We start from the raw sequence: 20,305 nt of genomic DNA on the forward strand, positions 1-20,305 counted from the left end.
TATCTTCAAAAACAAACAGAAAACAGAAGAAATAAATAAACACTAAAAATTTTGTCGGGTGATTTTGGATTTGGATTGTAACTATATTAATATAAAATCGGGCTTTGGATGCCTGATAAGTCTAAGTTGTACAACTGCGACAACCATATATTGACACGTCTTTATAAGAGCTACTCAGTTTTGGGGCACAAACCAGAAACGTGTCCAGAACCACGCGGCATCACCGAATTAATACACAACAAACTAAAATCATGGCTCACTATTTCTTTAACATTTACATACGTTTCTTCAAAATTTACACGCAGATTTGGAAGAAAAAAGAGAAATGGATAACCTTAAAACTTCTACAGCCATTGTGATTCTCTGTTTGCTCTTCATCAACTTTTCCTCTACTATTGGAGATGAAGGGCAACAAAGCCTGAATAACCATGAAAAAGCAGAATCAGATACTAAACAATCTTTCTCAGGTATGGTGAGAAGTTTGTTTTCCATCTCAACAAGTTCACCTATATCTACAAGCTACTGGGGGAAGCTTAAAAACCATGTAAACCAAGCTTATGCCTACTTCTTTCCTCCTAATCTTGAGTAAGTTTAATTATTATTATTATTATTATTATTGTTTCGTTTCAAATACCCATTTCAGTTTTCTTTTCTATTTGAGGTTGAAATTGTCTTTTAACTGTATTCTGTTTGTTTCTTGGGAATATTTGTGAACTTCCCAATTGAAAGTAGTTTTTGTGGGTTTTGTGTGACAGTTTCAGGCGGAGTGATCAAGCTGATGGAACAGGAGCTGGTGAAGCTGCCAGCATTTATGGGAGTGGACCTGGAGAGAAGGTGAAAGAGGCAGTTTCAAAAAGCTTGGAGACGAGCAAAGAAACTGTGGAAGATGCAGCCAAATCTGCAGCAAGAATAGCTGGTGAAACTGTGCACAAGACCAAGGAGAAGATGAAGAAGAGCATGTCAGCTGGGAAAAAATCAGAACAAGCTCAATCTGAACTGTGATTCATAATATTAATTATTATTAGATTCATTTTCTAAGTTTTTGAGTTTCTTTTTCACTTCTTTTTTCTTTTTCTTTTTCTTTTTTTTTCTTTTTTGGAAGAAGTTATGTAAGTTTGAGTTGTATCTGTAACTAGTTGAAACTGTTTTTGTTTTGCTTTGTAATAATTTGCAATTGCTGCTCATATGAAATTTGTTAAAAAAAAAAAAACAAAAAAAACAAAAAGTGTCTTCTGTTTAAATCAGTCCAGTCCATCACGTTACCTTTTTTTTTTTTAATTAATTTTATAACCAAAAAAAAAAAAAGATGAAATTATCTGCAATGCTATTAAGAATCTTATTTCCATATTTGTTTTTATTTATTTAATTATTTTTAGTATAATTTTACTTTCTTTGTCCTCAAGTTTAGATGTTAATATCAATTAGAGTCCTTAAATTAATAATGTTAGTACTTGATCCTTAATTAAAAGAATTAAATTAATTATTTTTCTTCGTATTGGTTTTTGAGACACTTTCTATAAAGAGGCTTTTTTTTTTTTTTCTTCGATAAATAAATAAAGCCAAAATTTATTTTGGAGTAGTAAATTTATCAAATTACTTTTAAATACAAAATGAAAACCTATTAATATTTATATATATATATATATATATCTTATATATATATATATATATATATATAATTAAAATAGCTATAAATATAAAGTAAAAACTTTCGCACAAAATATTCAATTCTTTATTAGAATAATATCTCCCTCGCTATCGTAGTGCGTTTTTGCCCTAAAAACCCTAAAAACGCGAAACTTGGAGACGGAGAAGGAAAAAAGGCCAAAGCCAAAGCCGAAGCCGAGCGAAGACCAGCGTGAATTTGGCGATGGCAGCAGCCGCCCCAAGGAGCGTGGTGCCGCCGAACCGTACCAGAAGGGGCGGTGGCATAGCGGCTCAAGACGATAAGTTTGAGTTTGAGACGACGGAAGGAGTTGAGCCGATTCTGAGCTTTGATCAGATGGGGATCAAGGACGATCTGCTTCGAGGAATCTATGGCTATGGGTTCGAGAAGCCCTCAGCTATTCAACAGCGAGCCGTTAGGCCTATCATTGAGGGACGTGATGTCATAGCCCAGGCTCAATCTGGTACCGGAAAGACCTCCATGATTGCTCTTACTGTTTGTCAGCTCGTCGATACATCCACTAGAGAGTAAGCTCTTCCCAATTCCCTAATTTATGCTTGTGAAAACCCCGAGTCTTTCAAACCCCTCTATAAATTTTGGTGATTTAGCTTGGGTTTTGGTTTGGGCGTACTTGAAATTTGTTTTTGTTTTGGGGTTTACCTGTTTGTTTCGCGGGAAAGTATTATGTCTTCGAGGGGAAAATGTCAATTTAGGGTTTTAAATACAGACGGGAATTTTTTTCTTTTAATTTTTTCATTTTGTGGGATAATAAGGAAAAAATTAGAAGAGGGACGAAAATTCGGAAAGTCGGGTTTCATTTTTCCTATGGTAATAGAGTAACTGGAGCATTTAAAGATGCCTTTCTTTTGTGTGCCTTTGTTTGTCTCCCTAGAATTCATAATGCTTGTGGTCCGCCTTGTCTCGTTATGCTATTTCATGTGTTTGGTATGCCTTGTGTTATCTGCTTTGAAGTGTTTATAATCTTTCATGGAAAAATAAACTATTCTGGCAGTTAGTTGAAAATCGCATTGTGATGGGTAAAGCAACTTGTCTGATATGTGGCCAGATATGGCATTGTATTGTATTCATTCGATTATTTTCATTGTCAGGGTCCAGGCATTGATTTTGTCACCAACGAGGGAATTGGCCGCTCAGACTGAGAAAGTGATATTGGCCATTGGTAGTTACATAAATATACAAGCTCATGCTTGCATTGGTGGTAAAAGTGTTGGTGAGGATATCAGGCAACTAGAATATGGAGTCCATGTGGTATCTGGAACTCCTGGTAGGGTCTGCGATATGATCAAGAGGCGAACCCTACGTACCAGAGCCATTAAATTATTAGTTCTTGTAAGTCTTTTTTTTTTTTAAATTATTATTATTATTATTATTATCCTTTTGTCTCTGCTGCTTTAGTTTGTATTTTTTTTCCTTCTAATTCTCCTTTTTTTGACATGTATCATTGTTTTCATAATGTTGTCAGGATGAATCTGATGAGATGTTGAGTAGAGGGTTTAAGGATCAGATTTATGATGTGTACAGATATCTACCTCCAGAGCTTCAGGTTCACTCCTCTTTCTCTTTCTTGTTGTTCAGTTATCCTCATTTAACAAGAAGTATCGGTTTCATGTTCATGAGCATGATCTTCACTTATGCTACATATTCAGGCATAAAGTATGCTATATTCATGATAGATGTTGCAATGCGACAAGACCTAGCATGTGTCTAAACTGAGTTGTTGGTGTTGTAGGTTTGCTTGATTTCTGCTACCCTTCCTCACGAAATCCTGGAGATGACAAGCAAGTTTATGACAGATCCTGTGAAAATTCTTGTTAAACGTGATGAGTTGACATTGGAGGTAAAGGCATTTTCTATCTGCTGTCTTTGATTCTAATTTTGTAATTTGGGTTAAGTTTGATTTAACTGTTTTCTTTTTTGTCATTTGTCCTCCAACCACAGGGTATCAAGCAATTTTTTGTTGCAGTTGAAAGAGAGGAGTGGAAATTTGATACTCTATGTGATCTTTATGATACCCTTACAATTACACAAGCTGTTATCTTCTGTAACACAAAGCGGAAGGTAAATTCATGATCTTTAAGCTCCATGTTTGATGAGTTTTGGATTGTGTGGATATTGAAAAGATAGTATATTACCTGACCTCTAGACATTCTTAATTTTTTTTTGTATTTTTTGGAATGTATTTTATATCTTCATATCATACAATCTAGGATTTTGGCTTCTTCTTGGGCATCAACATGTAAGGAGCTTAAAGTGATGCATGTCTTTACTGTGCATTTGAGTTGGAAGAATGTTTGTTTAACCTAGTTTTGTTCTTGTTCTGATGGGGAATTTTACATCCTCTTTCTCTTAAATATATCTGTTTTGGGGGATTAAAGTTACTTTGGATTGAATTTTTGTTATAGAATGGAAATTATGGTAAAGAATACCATTTATATAGGCCAGTCAATGCTTGTTATATATTATTCTATTTCTGGTGGAAGTCATTGTCTATTAACAACCTTTAGTAACATACTGTTAGTTGTGAAATGAAATATAAGGATGAGAAATTTACATCGACACTTTCCTCAATTGTGCTTCTGTAGCTTTCTTATTGTGTTAACTCTTGATTACTGGTCTCTGCATGTTGACATTTTTATTCCAATGGAACAGGTTGATTGGCTCACTGAAAAGATGCGCAGTAACAACTTTACAGTCTCATCCATGCATGGAGACATGCCTCAAAAGGAACGAGATGCAATTATGGGAGAGTTCCGGGATGGTACAACCCGTGTTCTCATTACAACGGATGTTTGGGCCCGAGGCCTCGATGTTCAACAGGCAAGTTGTATGGCTGTTTTGGTCTTTTGGAATTTATGTTAGTTTTGATGTCACACAAAGTTTATTGTGATTGATATTATTTGTGGTTATCATTTTATCAATTGGTACTAGTTTGTGCTTACATACAGGTGTATATAATGGTTGAATAATTTGTCTTGCGATACTAATACTAGAAATATTCTCTTGCTAGTAATTCTGTTAAATGTTAATAATTTTGAATTCAATTTTCTCTTATTTAGGTATCCTTGGTTATCAATTATGACCTTCCAAACAATCGAGAACTGTACATTCATCGGATTGGTCGATCTGGTCGATTTGGTCGCAAGGTAATTGTTTTGCTTTTGTTATTAGTAAATAAGTTCAGATAATTGTCTTTCATAATCATGATTTTTTCTATTTCAATAGTTGAGTCAATACACTTTGTCGGTTCAGTCTCTACTGAGTTGAGACGTTCTTATACACTTAACATGCAGTAGAGTTTAATATTTCATAATTGTGATTGGGTGCTATCTACTTTGGCATTTTGCCATGTTATCTACCAAACTTCATCCTTCATGTTGTGAATGATGCTGAAGAAGAGTAGAAATATAAATGGATATCCCTCATTCATCTGTTTTATGAGAATTTCTACTATTTAGATTCTTGATGGTCATTTCTTATTGATGGAGTTATCTTCAGGATAGGAAATTAACTGTCATTGTGTTGACACACACTGATGCGTTGGCTAATGGGGGATGGGCTTCTAGGATGTAGCAAATGAACTATCTTTTGTCCTTTAGCGTGTGTGTGTTGTTGGTGTTTTCTTTTTTCTTTTTTCTTTTTTTTTTCCCCCTCTCTCTCTCTCCTCTTAACTTGCATACACCTAGTTTGTTTTATGTGTTCCTGTTGGAGCTTGTTTTCATTTTTGTCTTCTGCAATGCTAATAAACATAATTGCCGGTAGTTTTCTTATCTGCAACTTTAATGAGATAAAACATTTATTGTTTGCAGGGTGTTGCAATAAACTTTGTTAAAAGTGACGACATCAAGATTTTAAGGGACATTGAGCAGTACTACAGTACCCAGATTGATGAAATGCCAATGAATGTTGCTGATCTCATATAAACACGTGTTGGCCATTTGTGTGTGCGTGTGGAGTGGATGGAAGTGATTGTGGTATCTTTGCTGTTACTGTGATTGACGAATCTGTGCAGTTTTATTTTTGTCTTCTTTTATCGTTCACTTTGCCATGGATTATAAATGCTATTTTGGGGGAGTTCAATCTGTGGCTTCTGCACAAATTTTAACGATTAACCTGTTAGAGAGTAGTTTCTTTGTTAATTTATTTTTCTTAATGGATTATGTATTTTATCTGATGTTCAAGTAATTAAAGAATTTGGGATGAAAAGGAAAATTTTGTGGTACTTTCATCTTTCTGTTGATTTTGTTTCTGTATTGCAATGAATTTTACTTGTGGAGTAGGAATGTTTGAGATGAGAACGAAATTGCTTGCGTGCAATTTGTCTCCATGGACTAAGTTTGTTGCAAATTATTCGCAGTTTATAAACCAATGATTGCAGGATCGGACACAAGTTATTTTATATTTTTCGTTGAGAGGTGTTTACATGGTGATTAGAAATCCTTACCCAAAAAAGAAAAAAGAGGGAAAAGGGAAGAAAATTTTGAAGGATAAAAATGGTTTTGTATGTATATAATGCTAAAATATGAAATTGTTTTTACCAAGTAGGTTAAAAATGATGTGAAAATGTTTAATTGGTTCGTTAGCCAGATTGTTGGTGCATTATTTTCTTACATGCTATTTTCATTTTTTATTTTTATTTTTTTTTAAGGGAAACGTAACAAGTTTCTTTCTTTCTTTTTTTGCCATTAAAAAAAAAAAAAAAAAAAGAAGTTTACTTCACGCTTAACTGTACGCTCTAGGGATATCTCCAAAATTCTAATCCAACAAGAGTCAACCATTGACTCAAAAGTGTGTTAAAATTTCAATTTTCCTTTTCTGTTTTGGCTGGGCATTTCAATTTTCTTAAGAAGGTCGACATAATGGTCGGTTTAGAAATTTCTTTACGGTTAGGTGTAAGAATGCTGTAACTTTTAAATTATTTTCACGTATTGAAAGTCTAATAAAACCATATAAATATGGTTAAATATATGAAAACAGTTATATATTTATATATAGACATGTCAAATGATAACTGAAAACGTCATGTAGTTTACCATGCATGTTAAAAACAAGTGTTAATTGCTCTTGGTACATTTAACCATCAAAATTTTGTAAATTATGCTTTCAACTTTTGAATTCAACAATTTAGACATTTAATTTTTCTATTTTTGCAATTTAATTCTTATTTGATTTTTTATTATAAAGTTTAAGATCATCTATTAGTATTTGTCTTGTATTATATAAGACGAGTATTAAATACTATAAGTCAACAAGTAAAACATGATAAAATTATAACAAATTAAAAAATCAATAACTTAAATTGTTGAATCATTAAGTTACCTAAATTATAAAATTCTAAAAGTAGAGGTATCAACATGCAATTAGCTTTAAAAACAAGTTGGATTGGTTGATCTAAATTTGGATACTCTTTGTACTACTTTCTTAGCTATCTAACAGAACTCCTGCCGTCCCTTGGTTCCGCATATTTTGTGGCTTCTCTATCTAATATACGATTTTCTAAATGAGTTTCTAACAAAAAATAATTTGATTTAGTTAAAAAAAAAAAAAAAGGAGGCAAATATGGTTGCTGGATACGATGTTGCCATTGAAGACTAACAACTTTTAAACTATCTTAAATTAGATATATATGTATCTCTTTCGGCAAATTGAAATTACAATTAGCATTGCAATTTTTTTTTCAATACTAATCCCTTTCTTTTCTATCCTCTCCAAATACTATCATGGACACCCGGAAGGAGGTAAGCCCAGAAAATCAAACAAACCAAAAATTTTCCTTCATTTTGTGCAATTTTCTGATCGCTACAATTTCCCACGCTTTTCTTTTTTTCTTGTTTATTGGGTTGCAGAGTGTTATTTTTTATTTTTTTATATTTGAGTTATTGACTTCCATTTGATCAATTTTCCTATGGAAATTACAGAAAAATGTCTGGATGTCTGTTCCACAATTTGGAGGGTGGGATCATAAGGGAGGAGGAGCCAATTATTCCATGGTGTTTTCTCAAGCTCGAGCCAATAGAAAACAACAAAAGAATGATGTCAAACGTGCTAGCCTCGGAAATGAAAGGGAGTTCATAGCTACTCATTATCGTGACAACATACCAAATCATCATCTTCATCAACCTCAAGATGATTCTGTTGTGGTATGACCTTAATTTCCTGAAACTAGTACCCAGCATTATATATGTATTTTATGAAATGTTTGACAATAATTCTTTGTTCTAATTTCCTTCATATTTGTTTCCTTTCAGAGGAAAAGGAAGATTCTGACCTACATTAATTGCTGTATCAAGCCTTGATTTCCTAATGGATCTGAACCACTTCTCATGTTCCAAACCACTGTCATCTATTATTATCCTGTAAATTTATAGATGAGATTTGTTCATGAAAAAAGTATCAAACGAACTACTGTAATTTTTTAGAGTGCTATTATACATGTTGTTTATATTGTACTTTTTGAGTTGGGTTCATACTTCTTTAGGTTAAGTATTTATTGCATAAACAGTACCCTAAGAATATATTGAAATGATATTTAGACAAATTGCTATATATTCTACAAGGGCATAAAGAGGCTATATAACCCCATTATTCAAACCTTTAACTATTATGATTATTTCCAGTACATTCCAGGTAACTGTTTCGATTATTTACAATGTGTTCGGTCTATAAACATAACCGTCGCCTATATTTTTCTCTTCCAATCTAATAGAAGAAAAGACTAAGCATATGGTACCTGCAGTGCAGTAGTCTACGCTTTGGATATAATAGTACGCTTTACCGGTGCTTTGAGAGAAGCTAGGTAATTAGCTTCTGCCTTGTCAATTCCACTGAAAAGATAATTGTAAGGAGGCAGCTTTATGTACTTGCCAGAACCAGGAACAACCTTCAGTTCATCGTTTTGCCAAACAATTCTTCCACCAGCAATGGTCACTTCAACTTTTCCCTGAGAACCATAACAAGAACTTCAAAACCAAGAGAGCGACGGCGAGAGATTCTAGAAGTTTCATAATTGTAATTAGATTTCGATGTGCTAATAGTATTACTAAATAAAGTTCCGATGGAAAACATTAAAAGGAGTGGAATACCACGTTTGAGAGGACAATATCAAACATGGGTGTAGAAAATAGTAATATCAAGGCTGTGAAATCATGTACGTGGATGATTTATGGAATCAAAGAGCATTGATATGGATCTCTATGCGGCGGGAAGAATGCATAATATGAACATTCTTCATGACAGAGGAAATTTTTCTTCTTCATGACAGAGGAAAATTTTCTTCCTCATGCCACGGTAGCTGCCAATTGATTTACTTCTTGAGAAAATGGTAACAAAGATTACCTTCCCTCTCCTTCCCTCAAAGACATTTGTATCAGATCTAGAGTGGTGGGACTTTGCACTTATTTCAAAGCTTGAATTTGGATTGAGTATAATTATATCTGCATCTGATCCAGCGAGAATAGCTCCCTTCCTCGGATATATATTGAAGATCCTAGCACTGAAAATGTTGTGAAAGTTGAAATCATTTTCACATATTTCATGCAGCTTAATAGGCATTGTGTCTTATAAATAAAAGAAACCCATAGGTTTCAGTGCTATCTCAAAACTCATAAAGATCTTAAAAGAACTTATTATAATCAAAGCAACAACAGGAATCAATACCAGTCAGTGCTTGTTATACGAACATAGTCAGTGACAGAAATTTGGCCAGACTCCTGAAGGATATGCAGAATTCAAGTGATTACAAAACAGAGATTCTTGGCTGCTTAAAATACTTGAAGCAATGAGCAAGACGTTATGGCAACTTACCACCATTGTATCCCATACGAGATGCATCCTCTCCTCTATACCTATTCGCAAATTACCATGTGCAGAAGAATTAGTGAGTAGGATAGCAAGCTTTGGCGACAAAAAGCACCTAGGCCTTAATGGGTTTAAATATATCAAAGACCATTTTTTCATGAAAAAAATAATAATAATAAAATATTTTTATTACCATTAACACCATTTGGAATTTTCCGGAAATCATCAATTCCAAGAGCTTTCTGTTTAGAATTGAAAGCACAATGATCGGTTCCTACAAGCTGCAAATAGCAAGATTTAAATAGAAAATAAAATATTTCTACAAGAAGCTAACTAATATATAAGTGCATGTAGAGATGACCTATCATCATTCTACAACCCTCTATTATGTAAGAGCTTTATGAATGGTGAAAATTCATATTGCAATTAACAAAATTCCTACACTTTAATTGGAAGCCTTTCCAAACTCTAATAAATCATCACAGAAGCTTAAGTCCACAATACATGATGGTTTTTCTAATATCTAGTTGGAAAAACTTTTTCTACTAATGAGAGAGAAACCTGCAGAACACCCGTTGAAAGTGCAGCCTGAAGAGCCTTGTCATGTCCTGCTGCCCTAATTGGTGGACTCATTACAAACCTGAAAATGGAAAGACCAATATGGTTGACATAGCCATGGTGATTGTCAAAAGTAATAATAATAAACAATAAAGAGGTCTATTTTATTACCTTGCTGCAGTAAGAAAGTCAGAATCCCAAAGCCAAGAATCATTAAGGACTAAACCAGATACTACAGGCTCTCCAATAACCTTCTGACCTGCACTTTGTAAGAATAATACATCCTCTTTGTCAATTTTTCAAGCTGAATAAGGGAAGCTCATAATTAAATTCCATACACACGGAGAGAAAACAGAAAAACAAAAATTAATGCTGTTGTCAAATAAATTTCCCACAGGACACACAATTTTAAAAATTTTATGGAGAACCTGATATCCGAGCTTTAGCTATTTCCTCCATAGCATCGATGCTCATGACATGAACTACATAAAGTGGAGTGTTTATAAAACTTGCCAATCGAATTGCTCGTGCAGTTGCCTCTCCTTCCAGCTACATAAGCATCATGGTCAAGTCATAAAATGAAGAATAATGTCAGAGGCACAATTGGAAAAATCTATAAGATAATTAAAAGAGTAACAGAATAGCAAGAGAGAAAAAAGAGATCTACCAAAAGTTGTCATTGAGATGAGTATACAATAAATATATGTTCATGGCTATAATCATTGATGAATTAATGTTTAGATGGCTGCATGTTAGTAAGCATGCCCAGCCAAAAAGGTATTTTAAATGATATATAAGAATGACAATCAAGAAACAAAATAAAGAAAAAGCAATGTCAGCAGGTCAGACATGATATGCAAAGGAGAATGTATTTGAATATTTACCACTGCAGGCCTTGAAAGAGCATGTCCCTCTGGACCTGTAATACCAAGTTCTATCATTCTTTTCTGTCCTTCATAAACAGCATCTCCATTTTCTGCATGGACCATAGCTAAGGCACCAAGAGACTTGCACTTCTTGAATCCTTCTAGCAGAAGGTCATCATTAATCATAAGAGCCCCTTTGTAAGCCATGAAAAACTTGAAAGAGTTTATCCCTATATATTAGCAAATATATTACAAATAAATGTCAATAAACTTGATGTGAAAGGGTATCAAGGACCATACACAAGCAGTGCAAGCCAGAAATATGAATTGCTTACCTTTCTCCTGAACCATTATTTCCATTTCTTTTGAAACGACTTCATCCCATTTTGTAATTGCCATATGGAAACCAAAATCCATGCAAGCCTTCTTAGATTTTTTCTCATAAGCTTCAAAGCCTGCTGTCAAACTCCCATCAACTGGTATAACAAAGTCAATATGCATTGTTGTTCCACCTGCTAATGCTGCAGCCTGACCGGTGAAAAAATCATCCATGGTTTCTGTACCCATGAATTCAAAGGCTAGATGCGTATGAGGATCAATTCCTCCTGTTTATGTATGAAAAAACAATTTAAGTAAAAGTTCAATTTTTTATTAGATATATACAATCACTAGTTATAAAACAAAGAAAAAAGTAAACCTTATGATAAGGCTTATATATAAAGTATCTAGGAACTTATCTACCACGAAAGTTCAACTTAATAATCGTATATCATGTTGCCTTATAACTCCCCTAGTTCAGAAAATGAGTGCTACTTTAGTGATTATCACGTAGTTTTAGACCCTTAGTACAAGAATCTAACCAGGCATGACAAACTTTCCAGTGGCATCAAGCACAGTGACATCATCACCAACCTGCTAATTGCATTAAGAAAGATAGGATGAGTATCAACTCGTAAAAAAACATGAAAAGTAAACATATATAGGTAAAATCAACAAACAGAGCCAGCTCAATGATACCTTTGTACACAGTACAAGACTTCAGCTAGAAACAACCTCAACTTAAAAAAGCAAAATCACAAATACTTTAGAAGTTGACAAGAAATTCCCCTCTTTTGAGTCCTATAAAATTACAAAACAACCCAGTGGGAATCTTGAAGTGCTGAAGACCAACGCTATAAATTCAATTAAAACCTATATCCACCACAAGCTCCCAAGACAAAAAATCGAGGATACTCATCAGAACACACAAGATCTTTTCCTCCACCGACGTCCAATACTGAAAAATTGTAGCAAAGCTAATTTTCAGTTTGGTATTAGAATGCCTATTTGCAATCTTAAAGGATTAGATGGCATGTTGCCTTACAACGTATCATTCAACTATTTGCATAACAGCTTATGCTTCTTACCCATCCCGAGTCAACCACCATGCGGTTTGAACTAAAGCATACCGGATTGGCTTAATAACAATAATGATCAAACATTACAAATTCTAGAAAATTAACTCACAGAAACTTCAAAAACTGAACTTTTAAATAAGGGGAAAAAAAAAAAAAAAAGGGATTGAGGAAAACAAATTAACAGAAATTGAAAGATATATGGGGCTAGATAAGGAAAATAAAAAATAAAAAAATTGTGAAGTAATATAACAAAATACAATTCACGGATCCAACTTACAACTAATTTAATACCAACAAAAAAAAAAAAGAAAAAAAAAAGGAACCAAAAAAAAAAAAAAAAAAAAAAAGAAAGTTTGAAATTTTGTTTTGCGAAGTCAACAATTAGTGAGCTCACTACTTACTAACAGTGAAATTCAAATTCCTTCATTGAATATCCAAAATAAAACTCAAAAATTAGAGAATGGTATTAATACGTGGATATGAGGCTTCACAGCGACGATAAATCCGTTCTCCACGTAAACATCAGCGACCTCTTGGTGGTGAGCGTTCACTACAGTCCCTCCCTTTATCAATATCTTCGACGACGACGACGTCGTCGGAATACCACAAGCCGATTCATCGTATCCGATTCCAGCATCACAGAACTGAAACCAAAATAATAAAAAAAAATAAGGGAGCAAATGAATAGATTAATCAACCAAAAAAAAAAAAAAAAGAAAAATCAATTTTTTTAAAACAAACTTTTCCTTTTCAATATATATATTTTTTTTTCCCGGGAACCAAACAGAAAAGTGTACCTGGCTAGGCTCTGAGAGTGAAGGAAAGGAGAAAAGAAGTAGCAGCAGTGGAAGATTGAAGAAATGGAGTTTGGAGATTGAATCCATTGCTAAAATGGAAGTTGAATTTTCTACTGGCTTGAGCACCGTATGTGCCTTTTATATCTAAATTTCAAATCCTTGACGCTTTCTTTAATGTGTATTGCTCTTGGATTCTGTATAATAGGCATTTTATTCTGTTTGGACCGTTCGATTAGGCTGATTTGTGGAATCCATCTGATTTATAGTTAGAAAATGCAGGTTGTAGTAAAGATTAAATGCTAACGACCTCACATGATTGCCGTTGCATGAACTAGCTTCGGATTTCTCACATGACACAAAGGTCAATGCTGACATTTGTGAGCTGGCACAACGTGGATTGGTTTACAGTTTGATATTAGGCTATTAGCCAAGGACGAAGAAGGAATATTCTCGCCCTCACAGTGTCAAGTACGTGACATAGTTAGAAAGACAGGTGGCGTAACGACATTGGTCAGACCAGAGAAAGATAATTTATTTATTTTATATTTTTTGACAATGAGAAAAATAATTGTTTACATATTCACAATGGTCAAAGTGAACGAAAGCGTAGTGTACGGACAAAGTGGTGAAGGTGAACAAAAAAGACAAAAAAGAGTATACATTGTATGTAATCTTTACCGGTCTGTCCTTGCCCCTTTCTTGAAAATTTTCTCTTGTTGAATCCAAAGGTGTATATTTCCATCCAAATATGATAGAAATAGCTAATAGAGGGAATTAATTAATTCATTTTTAAAAGTAATGAATTTAATTAATTCGTTTTTTTTTTATTATTATTATTTTTTTTTTATGTCAGGGATTTGGAAGTACAAATGAACAGACGAATATTAAAAACACACACTGAGATTAAAATTGAAAGCTTATACTTGAATTTGATCTCAATAAACATTGTGATTCAATTCTCGGGTTTGAATCTTGATTTCTTTATATTCTTGTTTGTTCTTCAATTTGTGCGTCTGCTTTGGATATAATTGTACGCTTTACTGGAGCTTTGAGAGAAGATAGGTAATTGGCTTCTGACTTGTCAATTCCATTGAAAAGATAACTATAAGGTGGCAGCTTTATATACTTTCCAGAACCAGGAACAACCTTCAGTTCATCATTTTGCCAAACAATTCTTCCACCAGCAATGGTCACTTCAACTTTTCCCTGAGAACCATAACATAAACGTCAAAATTAAGTGAGTGCAAGGCAGAGAATCTAAAGTTTCGTAATTATAGTTAGATTTAGGCATGTTAGCTGACTAAAATAAAGTTAAGAGAGAAAACATTAGAGTGGGGTGCTACATTTTAGAGGACAATATCAAATACAGCTGCTGAAGTATAATCTTTACTGTAGAACACAGTAGTATCATGGTTGTGCAATCATGTATCTGCATTATTGCGGGATTCAAAAGAGCAGTAATATGGATCTCTATGTGGCAGGAAGAATGTAATAACATGAACATTCTCCACGATGGAAGAAAATTTCTTCCTCATATTACAATAACTTCCAATCAATCACTTCTTTAGAAAATGGAGACAAAGATTACCTTCCCTCTCCTTCCTTCATAGACATTTGTATCAGACCTAGAGTGGTGGGACTTTGCGCTTATTTCAAAGGTTGAATTTGGATTGAGTATAATTATATCTGCATCAGATCCTGTGAGAATTGCTCCCTTCCTGGGATATATATTGAAGATCCTAGCACTGAAAATATTGTGAAAGCTGAAATTATTTTCTCATATTTCACTCATCGTAATGAGCATTATATCTTATAATACAATCCCTTATATTTTCTGTGATACCTCAAAACACATAAAGGTTTTGAAAAAATTTACAATCAATTGAACAGAAGGAGACTATACCATTCAGTGCTTGTTACACGAACAAAGTCAGTGACAGAAATTTGGCCAGAAACCTGAAGGATATGCAGAATAAGAGATCAAACTATTACAAAATAGAGAATTCTATGCTGCTTAAAATATTTGAAGAAATGAGCAAGAATTTATTGCAGCTTACCACCATTGTATCCCATACAAGATGCATCCTTTCCTCTATACCTATTTCCAAATTACCATGTGAAGAAGAATTAGTAAGTAGGATAGCTAACTAGGGCAACAAAAAGCACTCGGACGTAATTGTGTTTAAAGATATCAAGGACCCTTTTCCCTGAAAAAAAGTTCAAATATATTTATTACCGTTAACACCATTTGGAATTATCCGGAAATCATTAATTCCAAAAGCCTTCTGCGTAGAATTGGAAGTACAACGATCGGTTCCTACAAGCTGCAAATAGCAAGATTTAAATAGAAAATCAAATATTTCTACAAGAGTCCAACTAAAATATAAGTGCATTTAGAGATGATCTGTTATCATTCTACTGCCCTCTTTTAAGTAATTTCTTTAAGAATGGTGAAAATTGATGTAGCATTTAACAAAACTCCTACATTTTATTTGGAAGCCTTTCCAAACTCTAATAGATCACAACAGAAGCTACAGTCCAGGATATATTGATAGTTTTCTAAAATGCTGTTGGAAAATATTTTCTAATAATGAGAGAGAAACCTGCAAAACACCAGTTGAAAGAGCAGCCTGAAGAGCCTTGTCGTGTCCTGCTGCTCTAATCGGTGGACTCATTACATATCTGAAAATGGAAAGATCAATATGCTTGACATAGCTATGGTAATTGCCAAAAGTAATAATAAACAAACAAAAATAGAAGTCTAGCATTTTACTTTGCTGCAGTCAGAAAGTCAGGATCCCAAAGCCAAGAATCATTAAGGACTAAGCCGGATACTATTGGTTCTCCAATAACCTTCTGCCCTGCACTTTGAAAGCATGATAAACCCTCTTTGTAAATTTTTCGAGCTGAATAAGGGAAGTCCATAATTAAATTCCATGCGTACAGAAAGAGGGTAAGAAAGCAATAATAACATTTTATTTTGTCTAAACAATAGTAAAATAAGCAAACAAATGTAGACCCCAATAAGAAGGTAAACTATAACTAAAATAAACGCCGCTGTCAAATAAATTTCCCACCCGACACAGAGTTTTAAAAATTTTATAGAGAACCTGATATCCGAGCTTTAGCTATTTCTTCCATAGCATCAATGCTCATGACGTGAACTACGTAAAGTGGAGTGTTTATAAAACTCGCCAATCGAATTGCTCGAGCAGTTGCCTCTCCTTCCAGCTACATAAGTACCGTCGTCAAGTCATAAAATGGAGCATAATTTCAAAGGTATAATAGGAAAATTCTATAAGATAATAATTGGAAAAATAACAGAATAAGAAGAGAAAGAAAAGGAGATTTACCAAAAGGAGTCATTGATATGAACATATAAGTTCATGGTTATAATTCTTGATAAATTAATTTTTCAGATGATTTAGTGCCAGTGAGTATGTCCACAAGAAAAGGTATTTTAACATGGCATACAAGAATGAAAGTCAAGAGCAAAATAAGAAAAAGTAATTTTAGCAGGTCAGACACATTATGAAAACGAGAATGTATTTGCATATTTACCACTGGAGGCCTTGAAAGAGCATGTCCCTCTGGACCTCTAATACCAAGTTCAATCATTCTTTTCTGTCCTTCATGAACAGCATCTCCATTTTCTGCGTGAACCATAGCTAAGGCACCGAGAGACTTGCACTTCTTGAATCCTTCTAGCATAAGGTCATCATTAACCATAAAAAACCCTTTGTATGCCATGAAAAACTTGAAAGAGTTTATCCCTACATATTTACAATCATATTACAAATAAATGTCAATAAACTTGATGTGCAAGGGTCTCACAGACCAAACACAAGAAATGCAAGCCAGAAATATGAATCTCTACCTTTCTCTTGAACCATTATTTCCATCTCTTTTGAAACAACTTCATCCCATTTTGTAATTGCCATATGGAAACCAAAATCCATGCAAGCCTTCTTAGATTTTTTCTCATAAGCTTCAAAACCTGCTGTCAAACTCCCATTAACTGGTATAACAAAGTCAATGTGCATTGTTGTTCCACCTGCTAATGCTGCAGCCTGACCACTGAAAAAATCATCAACGGATTCTGTACCCAAGAACTCCATGGCTAGATGCGTATGAGGATCAATTCCCCCTGTTAATGAGACAACAAACAATTGCAGCCAAAGCTGAATCCAAAATCATATATATATATAATCACAAGTTGTAAAACAAAGAAAAAAGTAACCCTTATGATTAGGCATATGTCATAGAACTTATCTAGCATTGAAGTTCAGCTTAATACTCGTATATCATGTCCTCTACTTATAGAACTACCCTAGTTCAGAAAGTGAGTACTACATTAGTGATTATCATGTAGTTTTAGATCCTTCGTACGGGAATCTAACCTGGCATAACAAACTTTCCAGTGGCATCAAGCACAGTGACATCATCACCAACCTGCCAATTTCATTAAGAAAATAGGATGAGCATTAGCTCCTAAAAGCCATTAAGACAAGTAAACATATATAGATGGAAAAAATCAGCAATCAGATCCAGCTAAATGATGCGTTACATACAGCACAACTTCAGCCTGAAACAACCTCAAATTACAAAAGCAAATTAGCAAATACTCATAGAACGTTGATAAGAAATTCCCCTTTTTGAGTCCTTTAGAATTACAAAAGAACCCATTGGGTCTCAAGAAGCCTAAGAAACCAAAAATGAGGATATTCATCAGAGCACACAAGATCTTTTCCTTCTATAACGTCCAATAATGAAAAATTGTAACTAAATCTAATTTTCAGTTCGGTAATCAGAATATCTATTTGCAATCTTAGAGGATCAGGTACCATTTTGCCTAACAACGTATTATTCAACTATTTGCATTATAGATGATGCAAATAACTCAAACAATATAAATTCTGAAAAAAGTAACTCACAGAATCTTCAAAAAATGAATTTGAAAGAAGGGTTAAAAAAATTAATTAATTAATTAATTAAAAATTAAACTGAAATTGAAAGAAAAAAGAAATTGAAGATACTCAAACATAATTATGAAGCAATATAACACATATACAAGTCACGGGTCCAACTTACAACTAATTGAATGAAGGAATTTAATACAAAATAAAAAAGAAAGGTTAAAATTTTGATTTGCGAAGTCAATGACCAGTGAACATACTACTTACTAACAGTAAAATTCGAATTCCTTTATTCAACAAATCAAAACAATAAAACTCTCGAAAATTAGAGAATAGTATTAATACGTGGATATGAGGCTTCACAGCGACGATAATTCCATCCTCCACATAAACATCAGCAACTTCCAGGTGGTGAGCATTCACTACAGTCCCTCCCTTTATCAATATCTTCGACGACGTCGTCGAAATACCACACGTCGATTCCTCGTATCCGATTCCAGCATCACAGAACTGAAAGACGAAAAAAAAAAAAACAAACTTCAAAAACGCACCGAGCAAATGAATAGATTAATCCAACAAAAAAGATTCAATTTTTTGTTTTTTGGTTTCTGCGAAACAAACAGAAAAGTTAACCTGGTTAGGCTCTGAAAGCGAAGAAGAAAAGGAGACTACAAGAAGGAGTAGCAATGGAAGATTGAAGAGATGGAGTTTGGTGATCGAACCCATTGGAAAATGGAAGTTGATTCTCTACTGGTTTGGTCGCCGGATGAGCATTTTTATATATAGATTTTGTACATTGGTGTTTTATTCTGTGTATACCGTTCGATTAGTCTGGTTTGTGGAATTCATTTGATATTATAGTTAGAAAACCCACGTCGTAGTAAGATCAAAATGGTAACGGCCACACAAGATTGCCTTGTGCATCAAGTAGCTTCTAACACGTGATACGTGAGGGACAGAAGTTCCACTTCCAGGTGCGCTGTACATACATGCTCGTGGACCCTCACTCGGATACTCTCGGAATTGGACCAAGATTCTCTGCTGAATTTTTTTCCCCACTTGCTTATATTTGGTTTTTAATCACAGTTTTCCATTTCAAAATTTATATAATTCAATAATTAAAGTGAATGATACATTATTTAATAAATAAATTATATTTATCACAAATGGTGACAGTGAATTCCATATATATATATATATATATATATATATACACACACATACGTAAAAACAATTTACAAATGGTGAATCTATGAATATATAAAAACTACTTAAACATTGAACCACTGCAATCATCAGTACTGCAATGGTGATATATAATTGTACTTTTATTAATATATCACATGATCAGCACATGATTTGGTCTCATGTGCAACACAAGCATTCTTTTGTTTCTCTTATTTTTGTCCAGGATCTAATATTTTAAAACAGGAAGAATCAGCTGGCATTAATGGAGCAAAAACTTGAATAACTAATGACTGGGTACAAACACAAAAAGCATCTCATATATTTTTCTGAAATTTTCAAATAAATTTTCTTTTCATAATTTTACAGGAGTTAGAATTACTTGTTAGTTCTTGATACAAAATAATAGAACAGTTAATCCACATGTGGTTTAAATGATCTATTAAGTCAAAGAAAAAAAAAGAAAAATCAATTATCACTACAGAACGGAGAACTAAATCAAAAAATAATAATAAGAAACCCAATCTTCCCGTTGCTTCTCTTACCTCATGATCAATTTGGGGAAATATGAAACCTATTTTTTGGGGGAAAAAAACAAAAAAATAAAAGAACAAAAAGATCAAAACTTATTGAAATTAAAAAAGGAGTTTTGCTCACTTGGAAAATATTATGAGTTCACTCAATGCTTCAAATCTTAATGATATATGCGGATTCCATATGTATATGAAAGGGAAAACTGTAATCCCATTGAAAATTTTTATTTGAATCGTGATTGGACAAAAGTGTGTTTCTTTTAAAAAAATAATAAAAAAAAGAATATTTCTATTTTTATAAATCATGATCATCATTCATCCCTCTTTACCAACTTTCAAAATTACGGACAGGTTTGATATACAAAAAAATTATTTATTTTTATTTGAATGGTGATTGGACAAAAGTGTGTTTTTTTGGGAAAAAAAAAAGAATATTCCTATTTGTTATAAATTATGATCATCATTCATCCCTCTTTACAAACTTTCAAAATTACGGATATATTTGATATACAAAAAATTGATTTTTATCTAAACGTTCAAAACCAATATTTTTTTTTTTCAGATTTTATAAT

At 33.4% G+C, this 20,305-nt stretch overlaps 5 protein-coding genes across 7 annotated transcripts; 3 read left to right on the top strand and 2 right to left on the bottom strand.

Annotated features, from left to right (window-relative positions):
• Positions 1-273: 273 nt before the first annotated feature.
• LOC125418654 (uncharacterized) lies at positions 274-1,345 on the top strand. The gene is made up of 2 exons (XM_016038607.4): positions 274-585; positions 756-1,345. Exons 1-2 carry the CDS (start codon positions 326-328, stop codon positions 1,000-1,002), a joined length of 507 nt encoding a protein of 168 aa, XP_015894093.1. The 5' UTR covers positions 274-325; the 3' UTR covers positions 1,003-1,345.
• Positions 1,346-1,710: 365 nt separating this feature from the next.
• Positions 1,711-5,906, top strand: LOC125418753 (eukaryotic initiation factor 4A-3). The gene is made up of 8 exons (XM_016038624.4): positions 1,711-2,193; positions 2,776-3,016; positions 3,150-3,230; positions 3,417-3,524; positions 3,626-3,745; positions 4,337-4,504; positions 4,744-4,830; positions 5,494-5,906. Exons 1-8 carry the CDS (start codon positions 1,871-1,873, stop codon positions 5,605-5,607), a joined length of 1,242 nt encoding a protein of 413 aa, XP_015894110.2. The 5' UTR covers positions 1,711-1,870; the 3' UTR covers positions 5,608-5,906.
• A 997-nt stretch (positions 5,907-6,903) lies between these two features.
• LOC107428141 (uncharacterized) lies at positions 6,904-8,138 on the top strand. Its single transcript, XM_016038611.4, has 3 exons — positions 6,904-7,422; positions 7,603-7,824; positions 7,933-8,138. The coding sequence occupies exons 1-3, from the start codon at positions 7,405-7,407 to the stop codon at positions 7,978-7,980; spliced, it is 288 nt and encodes a 95-aa protein (XP_015894097.1). The 5' UTR covers positions 6,904-7,404; the 3' UTR covers positions 7,981-8,138.
• Positions 8,139-8,230: 92 nt separating this feature from the next.
• On the bottom strand, positions 8,231-13,260 carry LOC107428140 (dihydropyrimidinase). Of its 3 annotated transcripts, none has more exons than XM_016038610.4 (13): positions 13,100-13,260; positions 12,776-12,946; positions 11,766-11,817; positions 11,241-11,510; positions 10,924-11,135; positions 10,468-10,588; positions 10,211-10,298; positions 10,043-10,121; positions 9,675-9,762; positions 9,488-9,528; positions 9,341-9,393; positions 9,020-9,176; positions 8,231-8,624 (listed from the first exon to the last, which is right to left on the bottom strand). In XM_016038610.4, exons 1-13 carry the CDS (start codon positions 13,184-13,186, stop codon positions 8,430-8,432), a joined length of 1,614 nt encoding a protein of 537 aa, XP_015894096.2. In that variant the 5' UTR covers positions 13,187-13,260; the 3' UTR covers positions 8,231-8,429. The 3 variants fall into 3 exon arrangements, with proteins under 3 accessions (XP_015894096.2, XP_015894095.2, XP_048318507.2); XM_016038609.4 differs by having other exon boundaries at positions 11,766-11,820; XM_048462550.2 differs by lacking the exon at positions 13,100-13,260 and adding an exon at positions 11,923-12,181 and having other exon boundaries at positions 12,776-12,895.
• A 740-nt stretch (positions 13,261-14,000) lies between these two features.
• Positions 14,001-18,844, bottom strand: LOC125418751 (dihydropyrimidinase-like). The gene is made up of 13 exons (XM_048463139.2): positions 18,649-18,844; positions 18,361-18,525; positions 17,500-17,551; positions 16,977-17,246; positions 16,661-16,872; positions 16,210-16,330; positions 15,873-15,960; positions 15,703-15,781; positions 15,336-15,423; positions 15,157-15,197; positions 15,003-15,055; positions 14,688-14,844; positions 14,001-14,305 (listed from the first exon to the last, which is right to left on the bottom strand). Exons 1-13 carry the CDS (start codon positions 18,739-18,741, stop codon positions 14,081-14,083), a joined length of 1,644 nt encoding a protein of 547 aa, XP_048319096.2. The 5' UTR covers positions 18,742-18,844; the 3' UTR covers positions 14,001-14,080.
• Between the last annotated feature and the right edge of the window lie 1,461 nt (positions 18,845-20,305).

This window comes from Ziziphus jujuba, chromosome 12, assembly GCF_031755915.1.
Source record: "Ziziphus jujuba cultivar Dongzao chromosome 12, ASM3175591v1".
NCBI lineage: Eukaryota > Viridiplantae > Streptophyta > Magnoliopsida > Rosales > Rhamnaceae > Ziziphus > Ziziphus jujuba.